The sequence below is a fragment of the Medicago sativa genome, chromosome 1 (assembly GCF_051527215.1).
Source record: "Medicago sativa cultivar Bolivia chromosome 1, Bolivia_mono, whole genome shotgun sequence".
NCBI classification, from domain to species: Eukaryota; Viridiplantae; Streptophyta; class Magnoliopsida; order Fabales; family Fabaceae; genus Medicago; species Medicago sativa.
In genome coordinates, this window is record NC_140749.1 from 2,802,310 (window position 1) to 2,822,307 (window position 19,998).

Below are 19,998 nucleotides of genomic sequence, written 5' to 3' on the forward strand. Positions count from 1 at the left end.
GAAAAAGGCTCAAGAAACTATGAAGAAATTTGCGGATAAGCGACGATTGGCACACAATTTCCAGCAGGGAGACATGGTGTATGTTAAATTGCGACCTCATAGGCAAGTTTCTGTAGCTGGTCACCGTATTCGCAAGCTGTCTAAACGCTACTATGGACCTTATAAAGTTCTACGACAGATTGGGGAAGTAGCTTTTGAGCTGGAATTACCACCGGCCAGCAGAATCCATCCCGTCTTCCATGCGTCCCAGCTCAAACCTTGTAAAGGGTCCAACACTGCATGTTTGGAGCTGCCTCCAGAAACAATGGAAAATCAGCCAGTGATTCAACCTTTAGCTATTGTGGGATGGAAGAAGGACAAAGACACATCTAAGACTTTGGTGTTGGTGCAATGGAAAGGGCTTTATCCTGAAGACACTTCTTGGGAAGACTTGACTGAGCTGACAAAGGAATACCCCCTTCTTAACCTTGAGGACAAGGTCAATTTTGAAGGAGAAGGGGATGTTATGGATCACAACATTGGGCCCATTGGACTTGCTGACCCAAGTGAAGGAGAAGAGCTGGAAGAAGACAGGATCCATGTTACTCCCATACGGGCCAAGAGGAACCGCACCAGACCCAAATACTTAAGAGACTATGTGGATCAGTAAGCATAGGATCCCTTGTTTGCCTACTAGGAATAGATAAGGCCTTAGTGGAATATTCTAGTATTTCCACCAGCTGTAGGACCGTTAGGATACAGCTGTAGCAGTGCCAAGGACTGTCCTTTAAGGATGAGTCACTATTGTATTATTCCCCTATATATTACTACCATCAAATGAATAAAGGCAGACAATCATTATCAAGAAAGTTAGTAGTTATTTGTTATTCTCTCTGTTTTGCTTATTCTCTCTGTTTTGCTTATCCATTCCCTTTCAGTCCTCCCCCAAACAACAACCCCACTCTTCCACAATCTTTAAAACATACTGACAACCATCTATTAAAATTGCAGCAGACGTGTTCACTATCTCCACTTGATTTGTTGATACTAGAATGCGTGCAAAGTCCAACCGAGCTTTGTCAGCTGTACAAACATCCGATCGAATAAACCGTCCAATTCCCGACATACAAAGCCTGAAAAATTCCTCATTCCAAGCATGAACGGGGACACCGTATACTCTCAACCAGGCTCCCCGTTCGTACCTAGCATCAGCATCCGTCCACTTGTGAATATTGGAAAACAACATGCCAAAGAAATGCAGCGCATTATTAAAAATCTGCCATATATCTTCTCCCCCATCACAATGTAAAAACACACGGCCCCCTCCCAATGGAGTTACAGTGACTTGATGGAAACCAGCGTCCTCCACTCTCTGTTGAAGGGCCAACGCCGAATCACCCTCGAGCACCGATGCCACCATACCTGAACCAGCCCAAACCCGATCCTCCTCCCTTGATTTAAACACCGGTATATGTTGTACCATTTGTTTTGTTCCTTTCTTTGAACCTTCGGCGTTTCGAATCAAAGTTTTCTTTCCCTCAACAACCTTCACTGCCCTTGCCTTCACCACTGCACCCTTCCCTTCCCCCACCGTACTCCCAGACTCTCTACCATCTCCCTCCCCCAACCGTACCTTCTTCTTCACTCCCTCATCGCCTACACGCACCTCAACCTTCTCTATCGTCAAAGTGTTTCCTCCCTCACCTTGCTCCTCGAACACCTTGTCACCGCACCTCACATGTTTTTCTCCCTCACCTCTATTCTTTACGACAAGTTGTTCCTGCACCACCGTCTTCTTCACCATTTTAGCAGGACCCGTAGGTACCACGTCATTATGCGCAAATCTATCGAATTTAGCTTCGCGGGCCCAAACACAACATTGATCAAGCCATACGTTATTCAATGCTTGAGCGAATTTCTCCTTATTTTTTACATTAATGTACCTAACGAAGCCAAATTCCTGTCCACGAGCATTCCGATACCGTGCTACATAAACATCCGTCAGCATTCCACACATTTCGAAAGCTTGTCGAAGTCGAAACAAAGGCGTGTTATCAGGGAAGTTTGTGACATAGAATGTTGCCTTGGTACCTTTGACACCTTCAGATGTAACAACAGTCGAGCTATGCCATTCAGATGATGAAATACGACCTCCAAAAATGTGGGAAGCCCTAGCGTTAGTGAACCCATCATGCTGATGTCGAAACCTCTCTGATGCAATGGAAACCCTATCTGAACCCTGTCGTCGATCCTGTCCCGTAACCCTTGCTGCTCCTCCTTGCCGATCCGTTTCCTGTAACCTGTCCTGTCCTCTGAGCTCCGGTTCCGTCGCTTTCCTCTTCCGAGACCGCACCATAGACCAATCTCCCCTATCCCCCCCAATTTCTGCCACCCTGGCTGGACCCCGATCCCCCCCAGTGTATCTCTCTGCCAGAGAAAAGCTCCGACGCGGTTGTCGTAGGTATGCCCTAGGATAGCCGCCACTCTTTCTCTCTCTAGCTCTCATTTTCTGGCTCCCCTTCAAGATCAACTAGTTGTATCTTAACTTTTTGTTGATACACTTAAAACAATAAAATAAAAACAGGCCCCACAATAGTTGGTTATATGTATTTGTTAAGTGCCAGTATAAATTCGATACAAACTAAATATTTTGGTTCCAGATTTTTTTCTTAATTCTAGTTTTTTTTTTGTCAATTTTTTTTAATCCCAGTTTTATAAACACGGAAATTTAACTCTGCAGTAAGTTTGATTTTGTTAATTTTTATATATATATATATATATATTCTAAATAGAAACGAGAATAATTCTAATATATTATTAAAAAATTCTAAAATAATTTATATTTTTACCTTAATACAATGTCACTTTAGAATAATTTATTATATTAATGAAATAAGGTGTTCTCTTCGTCTTATTTTAACTGTCACTTTAGAATTTTTTAATGTTTTAAAATAATTATCATTTTAGAATATTGATGCAACATTTATTATTATTTACAATAATATACTATTATTTATTGAATTTTCACTTTAGTTAACTACTCCACCAACTAATTAATAAAGATATTTTAAATTATACTAATTTTATTTTTTAAATCAACGTAACTAATCATTTTTTAGAAACTGCTTACAATTTTAAAATGACAATTAAAATGAGACGGAGATGATGTAGCTTTTTAGGATACGTAAAGAGAAATGATATTTATACAACCATTTTGGTACAACTTTTGTACAACTTTATCTCTCATACTCACATTATGCTTTTATTCTCTCTCTTCCTTTTTCTCTCTCTATTGTTTTTGACCAATAAGAAGAGAGAACAACAAAGTTGTCTCAAAGGTTGTACCAAAATGGCTGTCAAAATATCACTAGTCATACGTAAAAATGAAAATGGAAACAGTGTTGGTTTTTTGTCCGGTAGCTAACATGATTTTGAAAAACGGGAGGTGTATTAGGAATGCCATTCTATTGTATTATAATTTGTTTGGACAATTGAAGAAATTAAAATATGGTTATAAAACTGGCTAGACTGCCACCTGCGGGTCACAATCTAAGTGCACCATGGTGGGAAAGTTTTCCACTTTCCCATTGTAAACGCCACCAATTTGGCCTAACAATATTTGCTGCCTTGTCTTTTCTTAGTTGGCACTATCACACTGTCTCATTCGTGTATATATATTGTTCTTTCTTTACCACATTTAATTGTTGTAGTCTAGTTAAAGTGGATATATTACATTGATAAAAACTCTCCCAATGGTAAGAAATACTATAAACTTGCTACGGTAGATCAGTACAACATATTTAGAAGCTTAAAGCAAATTCTACAACGAGATAACACAAGGTTTATAAAGATAAAATCTAGTTTTGTTGAGTTCAAGATTCAAACTTATGTCAAAAATATATAAGATTATTATTTTAATTTGACTAACTGTGTTGGAAAAATATCTATAACCACACACGCTTATAAATAAATAAAAAATAAAATGAGCCTTTTTCTTATCCAAAATTTTGAACCTTAAAATCTTAGTTTGGTGGTTTGCTAGGTCCTTGGGTCGGCCTTGTTTCATCCCATATATTTTGTTTATTGATAGGAATTGAATTTAATATCTCAAAATTTACAATCATACACATCAATCATTTGCGCTAAATCTAGAAGTATCTTCATCGTTTTTATTTATTTGGGTTATTGTGTTATAAGAGTTTCTCTCATTCCAGCTAATAATTTTTTTCACACACAAGAGTTAGAGATCGAAACTCTTGCAAGATATTTAAGAAGTATAAATCCCTTAACACTTGGTTCGATCCATTGTTGATTCCTCATCACTTATATCAACACATGTTTGTGGGCTCATTCTATGTAATAAATCCGGGTGGTGATATGTTTATGTCATGGTTTAAGCGTAAACAAAGGATTGTGTATGTAATTAAGTTCACTTTTCAAATTAAAAAATAAAAACAATTGTACCAACTTTGGATGTTGGTACGCTACGCCCCAACATTATTTTACCATCTTCCACAATTTAATCCATAAACATGAGAATAAAAAGGATTTTTTAGGTACTAGAGAATAAAGAAAGCAAACTGACTCTAGCAAAACTAACACATGGGAATAGATAAACCTAGACAACCTAAGATGAACCAGGTGTTTGAATCGAGCAACTTGCGATTCTATATTTCTACTTTTACCAATGAACCATGTGTTATTCAAGATATTAAAAATGAAATTGATAAATTGAAAAATGAGAACAAGACAAAGGATGAAATCATGAAGATGATGGCATCAGTTCTTGCACAAGTCCTAACAAAATCATCAATTTCTCATGAACTTCTTGCGATTATTGTAAGGTTTTCGTACTTAATTTCTTATCAAGTTTTAATTATTTACATGTTAGAATTATTTAGTAAAAGATTAGGATTGTCCTGCATTGGACTAGATATCTTGATAAATTTTGTTTTACATTGGCGATGACGAAGAAGAGAACTAACTTTTTTTAATCTATGTGAAATAACTTAAAGTATCACTCAATATGAGACAGACTGAACACTTGTTAAGTTCTGCATATTTTTGTTAAGGTGTAAGTGTAACACTATTTCTTCCCTTTCTAAAACTTGGGAAGATCTTCTATTGATCATGCATGCTTTTTTCGGACTTCACTATAAAATGGGCAGCAGGGATTCAAGTATGCAAAGGACAATAATAATGTCCATATATTTCTTAGAAAGTATGTAGCTATGTTGAAACTGATCTGAATATTTTATGCTTTAAAGTATCATGACATGAAAACAGTCGCCGACCTCTCTACCCGCTATGATCTGAAGGCAGGCTTGAGGATCGTCTTGGAGAAGAATTTATGGAAAGAATCAGGAAGAAAGGTTTCATTGAGTTGGTGTAGAAGAAGAATCAGGTGACCGTCCATTTGATAAGCCATGTGTTCAAATACCTAAATTGGTGTAGAAGAATGAATTTGAGAGATGCCTTCGAGAAATATATGGTCCGTATAATAACTTGTTTGTTTCTCTACTTTGAACTTGTTATACGTTGCATGCATTAACTGTAATGTGTAATGAGCAAGTCCTGAAACTTGCCTTGATTTCTTTTACTCTACTGAACTATTTTCTTAAAAAACTTGGAGCAGTTTTTTCTTTCAATCTTTTACTTCGTTGCGTCTCTTTTTCCATAGTGAAACAACACTGACACAAATAAATGCAAATTCTTTTACAACAAAAAGTGTAACAAATATTACTTCTTGTCTTCAGTTCTTGATGACATCATATCAATCTACTTTTGAAGGACTGGTTAAACATAAATATGTATAAACTATAAAGCATGCCTGCAGATTGACAAAGAATGCAGGTGAGGGGAAATATGTGTAAGAGTTTGCCTCTCCTTTTCAATTTCATCCTTTCATCATTACAAGTTACAACAGACACAAAATTTCATTGCAGTAATTATACAGTGGAATCAAATCAGTAAACAGTGAGGGTGTTTTGGCTATAATGTATAGCAGATAACATTTTATAACCTCTATAAATTAATTTTTATTCATTTAATATTTAAATCATAAAACTTTCAAATTTGAAGTGTTATCCTTCAAGAACACGCTTCTGCAAAGTTTTGAAATAACAGAAAATCCTTATCAATTGATCAGGTCAGAAATTTCGATTTTTCGGATATGAATTTCAAAAGGGGATTAGAATTTAGGGAGTTTGAATGAAGACCTTGTAATGTTGATAACAGAAAGTGAATGGAAAATTTCTAATAGCTAAATAATAGGGAAAACTACTAAGAAACTCTATCTCTGATCACATTATGTAACAAAATTGGAGATAGAGGTAAATAATAGGGAAAACTACTAAGAAACTCTATCTCTGATCATATTCTCTAATACTCCCCCTCAAGTTGGAGGGGGAGGGTTATGACTTATGAACGCCCAAATGTCAGCTTGATGTTGCTTGGTTGGCAAGTAAGTTGTGGTTATGGTCCCTGAATGTATATGCTCACTGATGAAATGACAATCGACTACAATGTGTTCAGTTCTTTCGTGGAATTGGGTTTGCGGCAAAATGAAGAGCTGTTTGATTATCACAATGCAAAAGTGTGGATTTAGTGCAAGGGACTTGAAGACTTGCAAACAGATTGTGCGGCCAAAGTATTTCACTAGTAGCATGAGCCATTGCATTCAGCTCACTAGTTTCTTTGTTTTTCCATGAGATTGGAGCAGAGCAAGGTTTTATCATTTATTACTGATGTGTATATACCTATTACTATCATTTATTATTTACTTGACTGTCTTCTAATTTTCCTTCCAAATGATCTAAATTTCACTTATGCAGTAGCACAAGCAAAAAAGCAGTTAAATAGTGTACCTCTAGCCATTGTCTTTTTTGTTTGAAGATGTCTTGCAGAAGTCAATGCTCATGACTTTCTAACCTTTCTTTGATGGTGTATTCAGTATGAATGAGACTTTAAGCGTAAAGGATCCACAACTTATTTTTGTATACATCTCTGAACCATAGACATCTCTTACATTAGGTGTGTCCGGTGTCCGATACCCGTACGACACGTTGTCAGACAAGACAAGTGTCCCAATTTTTTTAATATTTTTTTAAGCTTCAACACACTTTTACACTCCTTAGACATTTCTATGGGGACTTAAAAGATGTGTCGAAGTAGTAATGTTCACAGCAAGGGTTGAAGAAATTAAATTCGATGAAATCATTTGTAACTTTTCGGTATATTCAATGGATGAATCGGCTAATCTGGTGAAAAATTGTCATATTTTGTTTAAGAACTTTTTGGGCTCTGCCATCCTCTTACATCTTTTCCCTTTAAGAACTCCATTTACCATTTCAAATTATCATTAACCATATTATATAACAATACTCACAACCAAAAAGATTTCTATATCTAAAATTCTCTTGTTCCTTAATTAATAACTTGATTCATTCATTATTTCTTTCCATGAAAGATTCAAAGACAAATAGCAATCTAAACATTCAAATGAGATTGAAAAGCAATCTAATGCAACATGAAAACAGACATAAGCAAATTGCAATGAATGCAAATACAATAACAATGTAATTATTGGCACACTCAATAAAATTCTACTATAAAGAAATTTCTTACAAACCAAAAAAAGAATAGTCATTGGTCGAGAGGAAGGCGCAAGAGAAGAGGTCTGATCTTGGGGAGAAGAATTTTCTTTTTAATGTGGTCATATGCCGGACCACACGGTTCGCGGTAATGGCCTTCCTTAAAAACATCTGCGTGAAGCGCTAGGTTTAGGGTGTGTAAATAACATTCGAGTAGAGTTGGTGGCGGTATGAATGGATCAGAACTTAGACATCCAGCGTGATCGCTTACTACTACTTGTGGGATCACAGGGCCGTCGTCTGTTGCGGCGGTTGCTACTATGGCATCGGCGATCATGAAGAATCCCATTAACAATATTGGTATGGCGGTGACGATGACCAAGAAGAGAAGTAACCACATGACATGCCATTGACGCCGACGCCGAAGCCGATCCCGACCCATCTCAGTTTTTATTCTCACTTGTCTGATGAAAAATTTTATAGGGACTAAAAAGTGTAATTTTATTTTGTAGGGACTAAAAACAAAACAGTGAATATTTATAGGGACTAAAAACTTAATTAACCCTACTTTTTTTTGGGGTAATTGTCACAGCTTAATTTGGGGTGTTACAGATGACTTCTATGAAACCTTTGCACCCGTTGCAAAAATGACCATCGTGAGGTGTTTGCTTACTGTTGCAGTGGCCAAAGGATGAGAACTTTCACCAAATGGATGTAAGTAATGCTTTCCTACACGGAGAATTAGATGAGGAAGTATATATGGAGGTCCATCAGGTTACAAAGTTTCCTATAAGAGATGGTGTGTCACCTAAGGAAGTCATTATATGGTCTTAGGCAAGCCTCACGGAATTGGTATTCAAAATTGTCCCAAGCATTGGTAAAATATCACTTCCAAGAATGTGAGGCTGATCATAGTTTGTTTACATACTCACATGGTTCAATGATCTAGTTGTGACTGGGAATGATGCAGAGTCATGTGTAAAATTCAAGCAATATCTGAACAAGTGTTTTCACATGAAGGACTTGGGAGAGTTGAAATATTTTCTTGGTCTAGAATTGGCCCGTGGCTCATCTTGACTATTTGTATGTCAAAGAAAGTATGCTTTGGACATTCTAAATGAATGTGGAATGCTAGCTTGCAAGCCTTCATCCATTCCTCTTGAACTAAACCATAAGTTAACATTGGATTAATCAAGTCCTTTATATGAAAATCCTTCACAGTACCGTGGGTTGGTAGGACGACCTATTTACCTTACAATCACTAGACTAGAATTAATGTATATTGTCCGTATTCTAAGTTAGTTTATGCAGGAACCTCACCAGGGACATTGGGATGCAACCATGCTTGTTTTGAGGTACTTGAAGTCTTCACCGGGGCAGGAAATTATCATTCCAAGAGATAATGATCTCAGACTAGTTGCACATTGTGATTCAGATTATGCGTCATGTCCAGTAACCCGGAGATCAATATCAGGCTATGTAATGAAGTTGGGAGCAACTCCCATATCATGGAAAACCAAGAAGCAAACTTCTTTTTTTTTTTTTGAATCAGCAAAATTGTATTAAAAACCAGGTCTCTGCATAAGATGAACAGAGATCGGTGTTACAGAAAGTACAAACTAAAGGCGTCGTATATATGCGGAACACCCGAAAACAATTACCAACAAAGACACCATGAGATCAACACCCCATAAGGGCAACACCCACCAAAATAAACATCACCCCCTAAACCTGACTCATATACTTACCGACCACTGAAAAAACGACATCCATAACACTCGTCGCCATTACTCACCTCAAAAGAACACCCTTGTAAAGAAACCAGTTCTCATCACCAACACCAAGCCACATTTGAAGAAACTCATTTTCCAAAAATCAATCTGCTTCCACCACCACGCAACCTCCGGTCCACCGAAAGAACACCAAAAAAGAAAACTATTGTATCAATGTCCTCAAGTGAAGCAGAGTACAGAGAAATGGCTCACGCCACAAGTGAAGTCATATGGTTACGAAGATTACTTGCGCACTTACAAGTAAGATGTGATTCTCCTACAGTTCTACATTGCGACAATCATGCTGCTATACATTTAGCTTTGAATCCGGTTTTCCTTAAAAGAACAAAACACATTAAAGTAGATTGTCACTTCATTAGAAAATTTGTTGTAAAGGAAGTTATTTCTACTGTGCACATACCAACAAAATCACAACAAGCAGACATCTTCACAAAATCTTTGTGAACAAAACAATTTCGAGAACTATCAATCAAGTTGGGATCTCATCATCCTCAATCTCCAACTTGAGGGAGAGTAATGAGCTGTATTTTATTGTGTAAGATTTACTGTTCATTTGTGGCAGATTGTGTCAATGAATTGGAGTTATTCTGATTTATTTTGGTTTACTTTATTTGATTGTATAGTCAATTAGATTTAAATGACTTCCCCTCTCTTTTGTATAGCTATATAATCATCATTGCAAAGATACAGAGAAATTCTTCAATTGAATAGAAACATTTTTACATAAGTTTTTGTCATTTCAATACAATCACTTGTTTATGATAATTTAAAATGGACTAGATCGTCTACCCGTGCTGCCGCACGGGTCATATATAGTTAAAAACGTAATTTGATGAAATATAAACGACAGTGATTGTTTTTTATAACAGAACACAATTATTTTAACGTTGAGTTTGATAAAAGTACGATCAAGACGCGGAGGTATTGGATACATTGCTTTTAAATAAATTCGCTTGATGAAGCACAATAACTCAGCAAGAAATTTAAAAACGCCAAACATGTGTCCTGTTGCATTTAAGCAGACTAATTTGTATTAACAATCCATATACAGCTTAATTAGACGCTCTCATATACAACTTGTAGTTTACATGCTTAGCCTCTACAATCCATGGAGGTCCTTAAGGCTTCCCAAACTATAGTTTATCATGTGACAGTAATCAAAGTATATTTAATATACATTAATATTGAAGTTGTAAGTTATCATACTTTGATCAAAACTTTTTTTACCTAACCACTATATGATAATATTAAGTATATAGTCCTTAACATTTTTATACTTATGTAGAATGATTTAATTTAGGAATATAATGATTTTTAACGTGTTGTCAAATTCCTTCAAAAAAAAAACGTGTTGTCAAATGTTTATCAATTTATAATTGTCATATAAATGACTATATAAATTATGAAATACTTATAATATATGGTCATAAACTCTAAAAAAAAAAAATCAGTTAATGGACCTAGATAAACTAATTTAATATTTTTCAAAATGCAAGGTTCCATTTATCAAAATGATTATTTGTGATCATTGGAGATGACCATTCACAAACTGACGGGCCAAAAGTATGCTTGAAACGTAACCAAACATAACAATTTGCTAAAAACTATTAACAAATTGCCAAAATTCATCTCAAATATCATGTGCATATGGTAAAAAGATGAAATTCAGAAACATCTGCACAAATAGCTTTGTAATAATATCACGTGTTTTGTCTTCAAAAAAAATAACATGTGTTTAAGCTAATAGGCTTACAAAAACAGCCAGAATAAACACATTACGTATCTAAAATACTTAGACTGATAAATGTAAAACCTCAAACAATTGAAACATCAATAGGAGGAAATAATTGGATTGATTCAGACAAAACAGTTGACAGAAAGATAAACGGGCAAAAGGCTGTAAGGCCTAAGGTTCAAAAAACATTACACCAAAATGGGAAATAGTCTAAAGCAAATAAACGTAACATATTGATCCAGCACCAACACAGAATCTGGTATCAGACAAAACATAAATTTAAAATTATGGACTTTATCCTCCCCATTAGTTCAGTTTCTCAACCTTGACACATATCATCTTCTGCGGCTTGTTAACTGATCTTTCTCCAATCTCTTCGGTGCTAAGTATAGCAGAATCCTCTGCATCAGCAGACCTTTTCCCTCCAGATTTAATGTTTCCCATGGTTCAAAATATTTAAAAAAACGTTTAAAAAGTGCAATCTGAACCGTTTATACCTCCAATTGTGTTTCACCAATTTGTGTTAGCGGAACATTGTTATTGCAAGAATCATCCTCTTCAGCAATCTGAAAACAATACATTTTGATTTTTTAATCTTAAAGTGAATGATCTAATTTAATTTACGTAATAGAGTCTTATAAAAAATTACCACCTTAATATTATGTTTCTCAATAAACCTTTTAATCAAGTCAGCATCATCCGAAGTCCTCTTGACACCATAATTTTTCCAATTGTGTACCAAATTCCAATCAGTGATCTCAACTTTAAACAACATCTGTTTACCAACCAACAGCCCCAGTTCTTTGGTGTAACCAAGAGAATTGCTGGCCTGTAGTGTAAGCAGATAATCATCAGAGCTCAAAAACCATACCACGAACTGGCAAGGTTAATACATGATCAAATTTGTTTAGTTATATCACCTGCCCCTGAGCATCAATTAGCTTAGTAGACAAAGGTTTGTAGACATCAAAGCATAAACCAAGTGTGCCAGCAACTTTACACAACGATGTTAGCTTGCTGAAGATGTAGCTAGTGTTGTCTAGACAGATAAACAATGCAAAATTGAAGTATAAACGCAGATAAACAATGCAAAATTGAAATATCAAATATGCAGAAATTTGCATTGCCAGAAAATGTTATTGTGCAGTAAAACACAGACAGAAAGTCTGACTGCAAAATGCAATTGAAACCGCAACAATTAAGAGTAGCACAGGAGCATTTGTAACAATTATTTGTCCAAAAATTTGACTTATGTACTTTATATATAGAGCTGAAATATGTGTCACAGTTCACTTGCTTTAGAAACCTGCGCTGAGCATGCTAATGGAACAGGCTATATTTATTTTGAGCATGACTTTTTCAATTTTTTGTTGAATCAGGATAGATAAAAAAGAGATGCACACTTTCAAAACTTTTAGGGGTTGCATATCTTTAATAACAAAGAGCAAGAACTTTTGGTGAATCCTACACATTAGTAATGCACTACATTCCTTTACTTAAGCTTCCAGTGTTAACTAAGTTTAGAGATTTTGATTTAAAGGCCGAAATTTTAAAAGTTCATTATTATTACCCTAATTTTTTCCTAGCAATAAATAACACCCCTAAAAAAAGCAATTTATAAGCCACTTCATCAAAGTCTATTTAGCAGTAAAGACCTACATAGTACATATATGCAGAGTATCTGTTATTATCATCCAGCTTTGCCATTGTCATTCTTGATTGCAATAGATCCTTCAATAAAACTTTTTTTGACTACAAATAAAACTTTTTTTTCCTCTATAATTAAACCTATTTGTAAGCAGAAGAATTCAATGATTCATGAGAAATATGCTTTAACTTCAACAATGACAGTGTTGTTTAATACTTACGTAAACTTAAGACAATGCTAATTAGCTTATAGCAACCAACAACATCAAAGCATACATGAATATTTAATTTTCAATGCAAAACACCATGTAAAATAAGACATGATTAGAAGAACACTTCAAATAACAAAATAGAAATATATAACTAATCAAACTTCTCAAAATTAATGTTAATCAAAATGGTTGGTTTTTATTTTTGTGGTTGTTTCATCAATGGTTTTTCGAATGCAACATCTTTGATTGTAGCTGCATACCTGTTTCAGATGTTGTTTTTTCAAGCTCTGCAGAGGCTGGTTCTATTTCTAGTTTGTGCATTTCCCCTACTGTTTTTGCTGACTTCTTTCATGGCTACACTGGGGTTTCGGCATGTTCCCAATATTATGGTCCTAATCACATGGAAAAAGAACAGAATTAGAAGAAAAACTTCAAGTGAAGCAAATATATCTAGCATGAATTTTTTTAGCAAACAACTTATAGAATAGGAGTATTTTTTTCAGATGTAATCCAACTATTTACCAAAAAGACATACCATTCAGATGAAATAAAAAGTGCAAGGATGCGAATACATACCATGGTTATTATCAAGGACATCACAGTCTTCTATATTCTCGTTGCACTACATATAGCTGCCTTGCTGATAGTTTATAGATATCCATTTTTAACACTATGATGAAAAAATCAATGTGAAAAATCAAAATGCAGTTTATATAAATCTGACTACACAATATAAAACCATTCAATATAGAATACAGTTAGTCTTATCCAAATTAGATTTAAATCATCCTAACTCACCTTTAAACCATTAAATATAGAGTTACTGGTATACACGGTTAAAATAATAACTCGCCTTTAATTTGTCCTAATAGGCCTCCAATCTCATTTGATTATAACTAAAAAAAAAATATCAAATTGTTCAGTTTCGTCATACATTAAAATCATGCCTTTTATTTTTATAAAATCGATCAGAAAAAGAACAAAAATACCATATCAATTGGGATAGATTTCAAAATTTCAATTATAAAAACAAACTGATATATTAAGTAGGAGAAGAAGAATGGGAGCATCCAAATAACACTTAAGTATAAAAGGTTTGAAGTACATAAAAGAGATGTCATTGAACTGTGATATGACAGAACACCTAGAAGACGAAGCAGCTTCACAGTAGCATGCACATAGACAAAAGATGACATTTACATGTAATCTATTGAAATACAAATTGGATGTTAAAAAAAAAATCAAGGAAAAAAATCCATATCTGCAAATTGGATGTTTGAAAAAAAAAATACATGACTTGAAATGAATTAATTGACATGGCTCTTGAATACTAAGAATGCTCTTCAGAGTACATATGCTTTAATCATTACACAAAGGAAATTGAGTTTTACAAACATAAAAAAAAAAAAAAAAAAAAAGTGTACATGGAGTTGCAAAGTCAAATTTTTTGTTGAAGGGTAATAAAATCAATGAATTTTTGCCAGATAAACAATGCAAAATTGAAATAAAATTGAAGCAAAACCAATGGAATTCAAATTAGGTTAGTAAGACTCATAAAATATGAAGCAAAACAAAAAATAAAACTCAGATTTCAACTTAGGGTTTAGAATCATTGGTTACCTAGATATCATCTTAGGGTTTAGAATCAAAGCGTAATGGTGGCAGTAGAGCTATAAAGGTACACAATCAGATTTCAATATAGATAAAATAGAGGAATGCAGTCATTCTCTACTTCCGTAACCACCGTAACTGCCGACCACCACCATAACCACCGACCATCTGCCATAGTTCCACTTCCGGCTTCGGCACCACCTCCGTAACCAGCAACCACCATAAAAATTCCAATATATAATTCCGTCACCGTCGTCGGCTACAAAACCAATGGAATCTGAAAGCGACGAAGAAGAAGCTGAGCGAAGAAGCTATTACACGCAGAGAGAGAGGATGATAACAATTAGAGGGTTGTGTGAAGAAGCCGAAGCAGTTTTGGGTGAAGAGGAGGCGGTGAAGGAATCTGTTTGGGTGGAGTGTGAAGAGGAGATGGTGAGATGCTTGGTCTCCGATGGATGGGGGTAGAGGGTTGGCGGTGGTGATGATGATAAGAGAAAGAAGAAGAAACGTGTGCTTGTGTTGGGAAAGAGAAAACGCGTGTGTTGTGTTTTGTTATGAGCAGCTGTTTTGTTTCCCTATCAATTTTCAAGGAGTGAGATTTGATCAACGGCTGATGTGCTAACCTCCCCTAATTACAATGATCTAACGGTCTGGATAGATTGGAGCCAAAAAAGTAGGTTTAGGTTTGAAAATTAGGGTAAGCATGTTTGCTAGGATTAGATATAAAGGATAATCCGATAGATAACTATCCAGTATGTATCTATCGGACGTGTGAATAAGGGAAAATCGAAGGGGTGTTAGAGATAGGGGGCTAAAAAGAAATGTTATGTGTTTTTTAATGTTAGTTAAGTCCATGCAAATTGAAAGTTGGGCTGGGCAGGGCAATCATTTTATATTATATTCCGCTAAAAAAATACCCGACCCAACTTCATGACCCTAACAAACCAACACCTATATATCATCATCATCAGAATCCTCCAATATGTATTCTTCATACTACCATTGATTGATTCACTTTCTTTCTTTCTTTCTTTCTGTCAATCCATGGATCGAGATCATCGTCGCATGAGGTTAGTTCTCTTATTGGTCATCGCCATCAACACACCACTACTGTTAATTCCCTTCTTCCAGATCGCCGATGCCATAGTAGCAACCTTCGCAACAGACAAAGGCCCTGTGATCCAACATGATCACGCTGGATGTTTAAATGAACACATACCAAAACCAACTCTACTCGAATGTTATTTACACAACCTAAACCTAGCGCTGCACGCAGATGTTTTTAATGACGGCGATTACGGCAGATTTTGTGGTTCGGCATATGACTACATTATTAAAAACAAGAAGATCATGGTTAGATAGATGATTGCTTTGTTTCTTTTATTAAGTCTTTCTGTTTTCTATTCAAATTTCAATAAACTTACGTTGCATGCTTCATTCTGCTAATGCTATTACATCATTTCTAACCAAATTTACAATTCATTCATGTTATTAATCTGATTGATAATGTTATCATAGTGCGGTGCAAGACCAGCTCTGCCTAGTCCCATTTTTTATAAAAGCTTAAAAACGCTTGCCAAATATGAATAAATTTGTTCTGATATGCTACAACAAAACTTTATTTACAAATTACAATTTGCTTACAGCACTATTCTGAGCTACAGAGGACAAGTCCTGCACTGTCTTTTCTGCCTCTATCCTTCGTTGTTTGTTGCTTAAGGCATCCAAATCTAATTTGAAATTGTTTATGTCATATAAAAATATAATCCAAAATGTTTATGATAATTTTTTTATTTCTTTCAAAATCAAATTTTCATAAAAAAAAAAAAAACGTTCTTGAAAACGTTAGCACAATAAAAAGAAGGTATGTTTTTCGTTAGTATCCATAATAGGATTTTTAAGCTTCATTAAAAAACTTACGATGTTAGGACAAGTGAAAACCTTTTATCAGCCTCAACAAAACTTATCAACTCCTTTGTATAACTAACTGAATGTTCTCTTTAGACAATGAATTAAGTAATTTTGCATTGATATGATATATCATCTTTGAAGGTTTCCACGGATTAAAAAGGAATTTGTGTTAACCAATTCACAAGAGTACTACATATCGGTACGCAACTACTAATTCGCAGTTCACAACATGTCTAGAGAATCATAAGTTGTAGTCTCTTCAATTTTAGGTTCTATATTCAAAGTGTTGCAGCAAGAAGACATATTCAACGTGTAAGTCAATTTTTATATGGCAGGAAAGCAAAAAATCGTAAAATTATATAACAATGGAACTAGTATTTTTTAAAAATAATGCATAAGGTACAGGTAAATAGTATTTTTAAAAAAGTAATAAAGATGTGAGAGCCATTATAAATTTCATAAAATGTTAAATTACTTAAGGACAAAATGGTTGAGGAGAGCCAAAGACACCTGCAGCCGCTTTAATGGGAAGAAAAATAAATAAGTCCTTAATAAATAAGAGTAAATTACACCCTCTATTCTAAAAGAAGTTTGAATTGCACTCATCTCCCCTTTTATGTTGAAATATACACTTCACTTCTTTAAAAAGTAGAATGTATACTCGCTCCTCTATGAGATGCTTGAATGACAATCCCCCCTTAATAATTAAATATGCCCTACCTTTTAATTTATTTTAACATAAATAAATATTTTTATAATATATACTAATTTTGAATCACCATTTAGAAAAAATAAATTCGTTTCTTTATAATTTAATTGTTAACAATAATTAAATTTAAATATTTTTTTATTAATTTTATAATTTGGAGTATAAAATTCACTTTTAAATAACCCTACTTTATCGACTTTAGTAATTTTTCATATATTTTAATTTTATTTTGGGTTGTCTCATATTTTATAATAGGGTTTAAAACTACATCTTAATGGAATAGTGAATAAAAAATAGTGAAAAATATGTATTCAAAATTTGATTATATAAAAATGGATCCGCAATACTATTTTTCTTCGAAGTGTGTTAGATTATTTTTTTGCTCTATTATTAAAAATAAAAAAATAATTATTTAGGGAAAAAAACGTAGATTTTAATATAAGAGGGGAGGGGAATGTAATTCAAACTTCTCTCAAAGGAGGGGAGTGAAATATTTTCTAATATGTTTTGAACAAGAGAGGAGAAAAATGTATATTTTAACATAAGAGAGAAATGAAATTGAAGGTAATTCAAACATCTTTGAAGGGAATGGAGTGTAATTTACTCATAAAATAAAATACAAAAATATAATAAAATGCTTATCAATATTTAAGTCAATGGTCCTCTTCAAAAAATATTTAAGTCAATCATGGTAAAATCGAATCTAGAAAAGAAGGTTTCGGTGCAAAAATCATCCTAATCTTCAGCAGAACAATCATTATGAAAACATACCTGCACGAATCATGAAACGTGTATTGATTTGAATAATGTCTACTAGCATTATATAAAAATCAAAATCCAACAAAATTTTATAATGTTTTTTTTCTTAATTTGTTTTCGCATATATAACTAAATAAAATCTACAAATGACGTGATTAAATTATTTAATAAATTTTTGTATCTATAAGATAAAACTATTTAGGGTCTTGCTAACAAGTGCCCTAAGGGAATTGTTTAAGGAACCCAAAAAAAGAAACTATGTCTTGAAACAGTGACGGATCCAGAAATTTTGATAAGTGGGGTCAAGTTATATCATAAAAAATTTATAAACGCGTAAGCGTGCGAAAATTATACAAGTTATATTTATAATTGCCCTAAAATGTTGATTTTTTTAAAATATTTGTCCATTTCTAGCAGGGTTTAAATAATATAACCATAATTAATTATTTTTTCACCATCAACGTAGCGTCAGTCACAACCTTTTTCAACAAATATAAGAATAGTTTATATTATAATAATAGTTGTATGGTCTTGCTAACTATATGCTCTGAGATAATTGGTTAAAGATTTCATAAAAGAAAATTTTATCTTAAAAATAAGCATTATTTGTATTGATATAATAATTATAACAACTTTTTATAAAAAAAACTACTTATTATGATTTATTAACTAGTGCTCTTAGAACACTCGTTAGGATCCTTCTTAGTTTTGTAATATTTTATATGTAATAAATAGAGTATGTAAAGACAATAATATTATATAAAGAGGGGTCAAACTAGGTATATATTTAAATTTGGGTTAAAAATACAATACACGTGTGGAGGCAAGTGGGGTCGCTTGACCCCATTGCCCCCACACTAGATCCGTGCCTGTCTTGAAAATACAAGTCAAACACTTTTAAAAGTCATAACCGTACAATTTTCAACGCAAAAATTGCCACTTTTAGATGCTTAAACAATGCTCTTAGGGCACTTGTTAGCATTTTCCAACTATTTAATAGAAACATTATATTAATACTGATAATTTTCATTTAGTATCTTTAAACATTTAATAATATTAACAATTTAATTATTTTTTATATAATTACCGCAATGTTACAAAACTGAGCACAAGAAGAAAATGGTTAAGACTCCTCTTGAGGGATATTAGTTTCATCTTTAGGAAAGGATATAAAGGCAAAAGCCATTTATGTTCGACAAAAATGCGAGGTTAGTTTTTAAGTTTTTTGAGTTTTAAATATGTCATTATATTTGAATCTTAAAAATCATTTAAAGGGTCTATTTAAAACTTAAAAAAGCCTATTTAAAATTTAAAAAACTTACTAACCTAATATTTTTGTCAAACTTTTTTTGAGAGGAAATAACTTATATCATTTCATTAAGAATTAAATCAGTGATACATGCTGGAACATCATCAAAGACGTGGAAGCTAGTACTAGAAGTGGCTGCCCTAGCTAATACATGTGCAACCTCATTCGCTTGCCTCCTAATAAACTCGACATGAGAGTTTGTTAAATAATTTCTACATAACTGGATGCTACAATCCTTAATAGAACCAAATTCGGTGACATCTCCACGACCTTTGTTGAAATAATCAGCTACTCTTTTTGAGTCAACCTCGAAATCAACATTTGTAAGTTGAAGTTCATGTATCCACCGAATTGCATGATATAAACCCAGTGCCTCCCCAACATCGACAGATCAAACTGGATTAAACCACATTGTTTTAGAGCGGACATGGTTCCCATCTGAATCTCGAATACACATTCCAAATCCCACCTTATTGTTAGAACATGAGAAAGAGGCATCAACAACATTTGTATCTTCCCCTCCTGGGTTTCCTCCATTTGAGATTTTCATCCCTATTACTGTGGGAAGTGCTTGGCAAACCAAGAAGATTACTTTGACTTGTGGGATTTTGCTTGCGATTCGCATTCCTCCACTCTTCTAACATGTGTTTAGCTCTTTCTAGAACTGTAATACTCGTATATGATACCTGTTGCCAAAGCTTGAAATTTCTAGCTTCCCAGATACTCCACATTATAGTGACG

General features: G+C 34.0%; 2 protein-coding genes across 5 annotated transcripts; both read right to left on the reverse strand.

Annotated features, from left to right (window-relative positions):
* Positions 1-913: 913 nt before the first annotated feature.
* LOC146951724 (uncharacterized) lies at positions 914-2,485 on the reverse strand. The gene has a single exon (XM_085741436.1). It carries the CDS (start codon positions 2,483-2,485, stop codon positions 914-916), a length of 1,572 nt encoding a protein of 523 aa, XP_085597562.1.
* An 8,701-nt stretch (positions 2,486-11,186) lies between these two features.
* On the reverse strand, positions 11,187-15,295 carry LOC146951725 (uncharacterized). Of its 4 annotated transcripts, none has more exons than XM_085754569.1 (8): positions 14,579-15,295; positions 13,757-13,854; positions 13,535-13,628; positions 13,219-13,350; positions 12,020-12,138; positions 11,752-11,928; positions 11,597-11,665; positions 11,187-11,500 (listed from the first exon to the last, which is right to left on the reverse strand). In XM_085754569.1, the coding sequence occupies exons 4-8, from the start codon at positions 13,277-13,279 to the stop codon at positions 11,435-11,437; spliced, it is 492 nt and encodes a 163-aa protein (XP_085610695.1). In that variant the 5' UTR covers positions 13,280-13,350; positions 13,535-13,628; positions 13,757-13,854; positions 14,579-15,295; the 3' UTR covers positions 11,187-11,434. The 4 variants fall into 4 exon arrangements, 3 of the variants coding, with proteins under 3 accessions (XP_085610695.1, XP_085610708.1, XP_085610702.1); XM_085754582.1 differs by having other exon boundaries at positions 11,187-11,514; XR_015032172.1 differs by having other exon boundaries at positions 11,187-11,665; positions 11,752-11,923.
* Between the last annotated feature and the right edge of the window lie 4,703 nt (positions 15,296-19,998).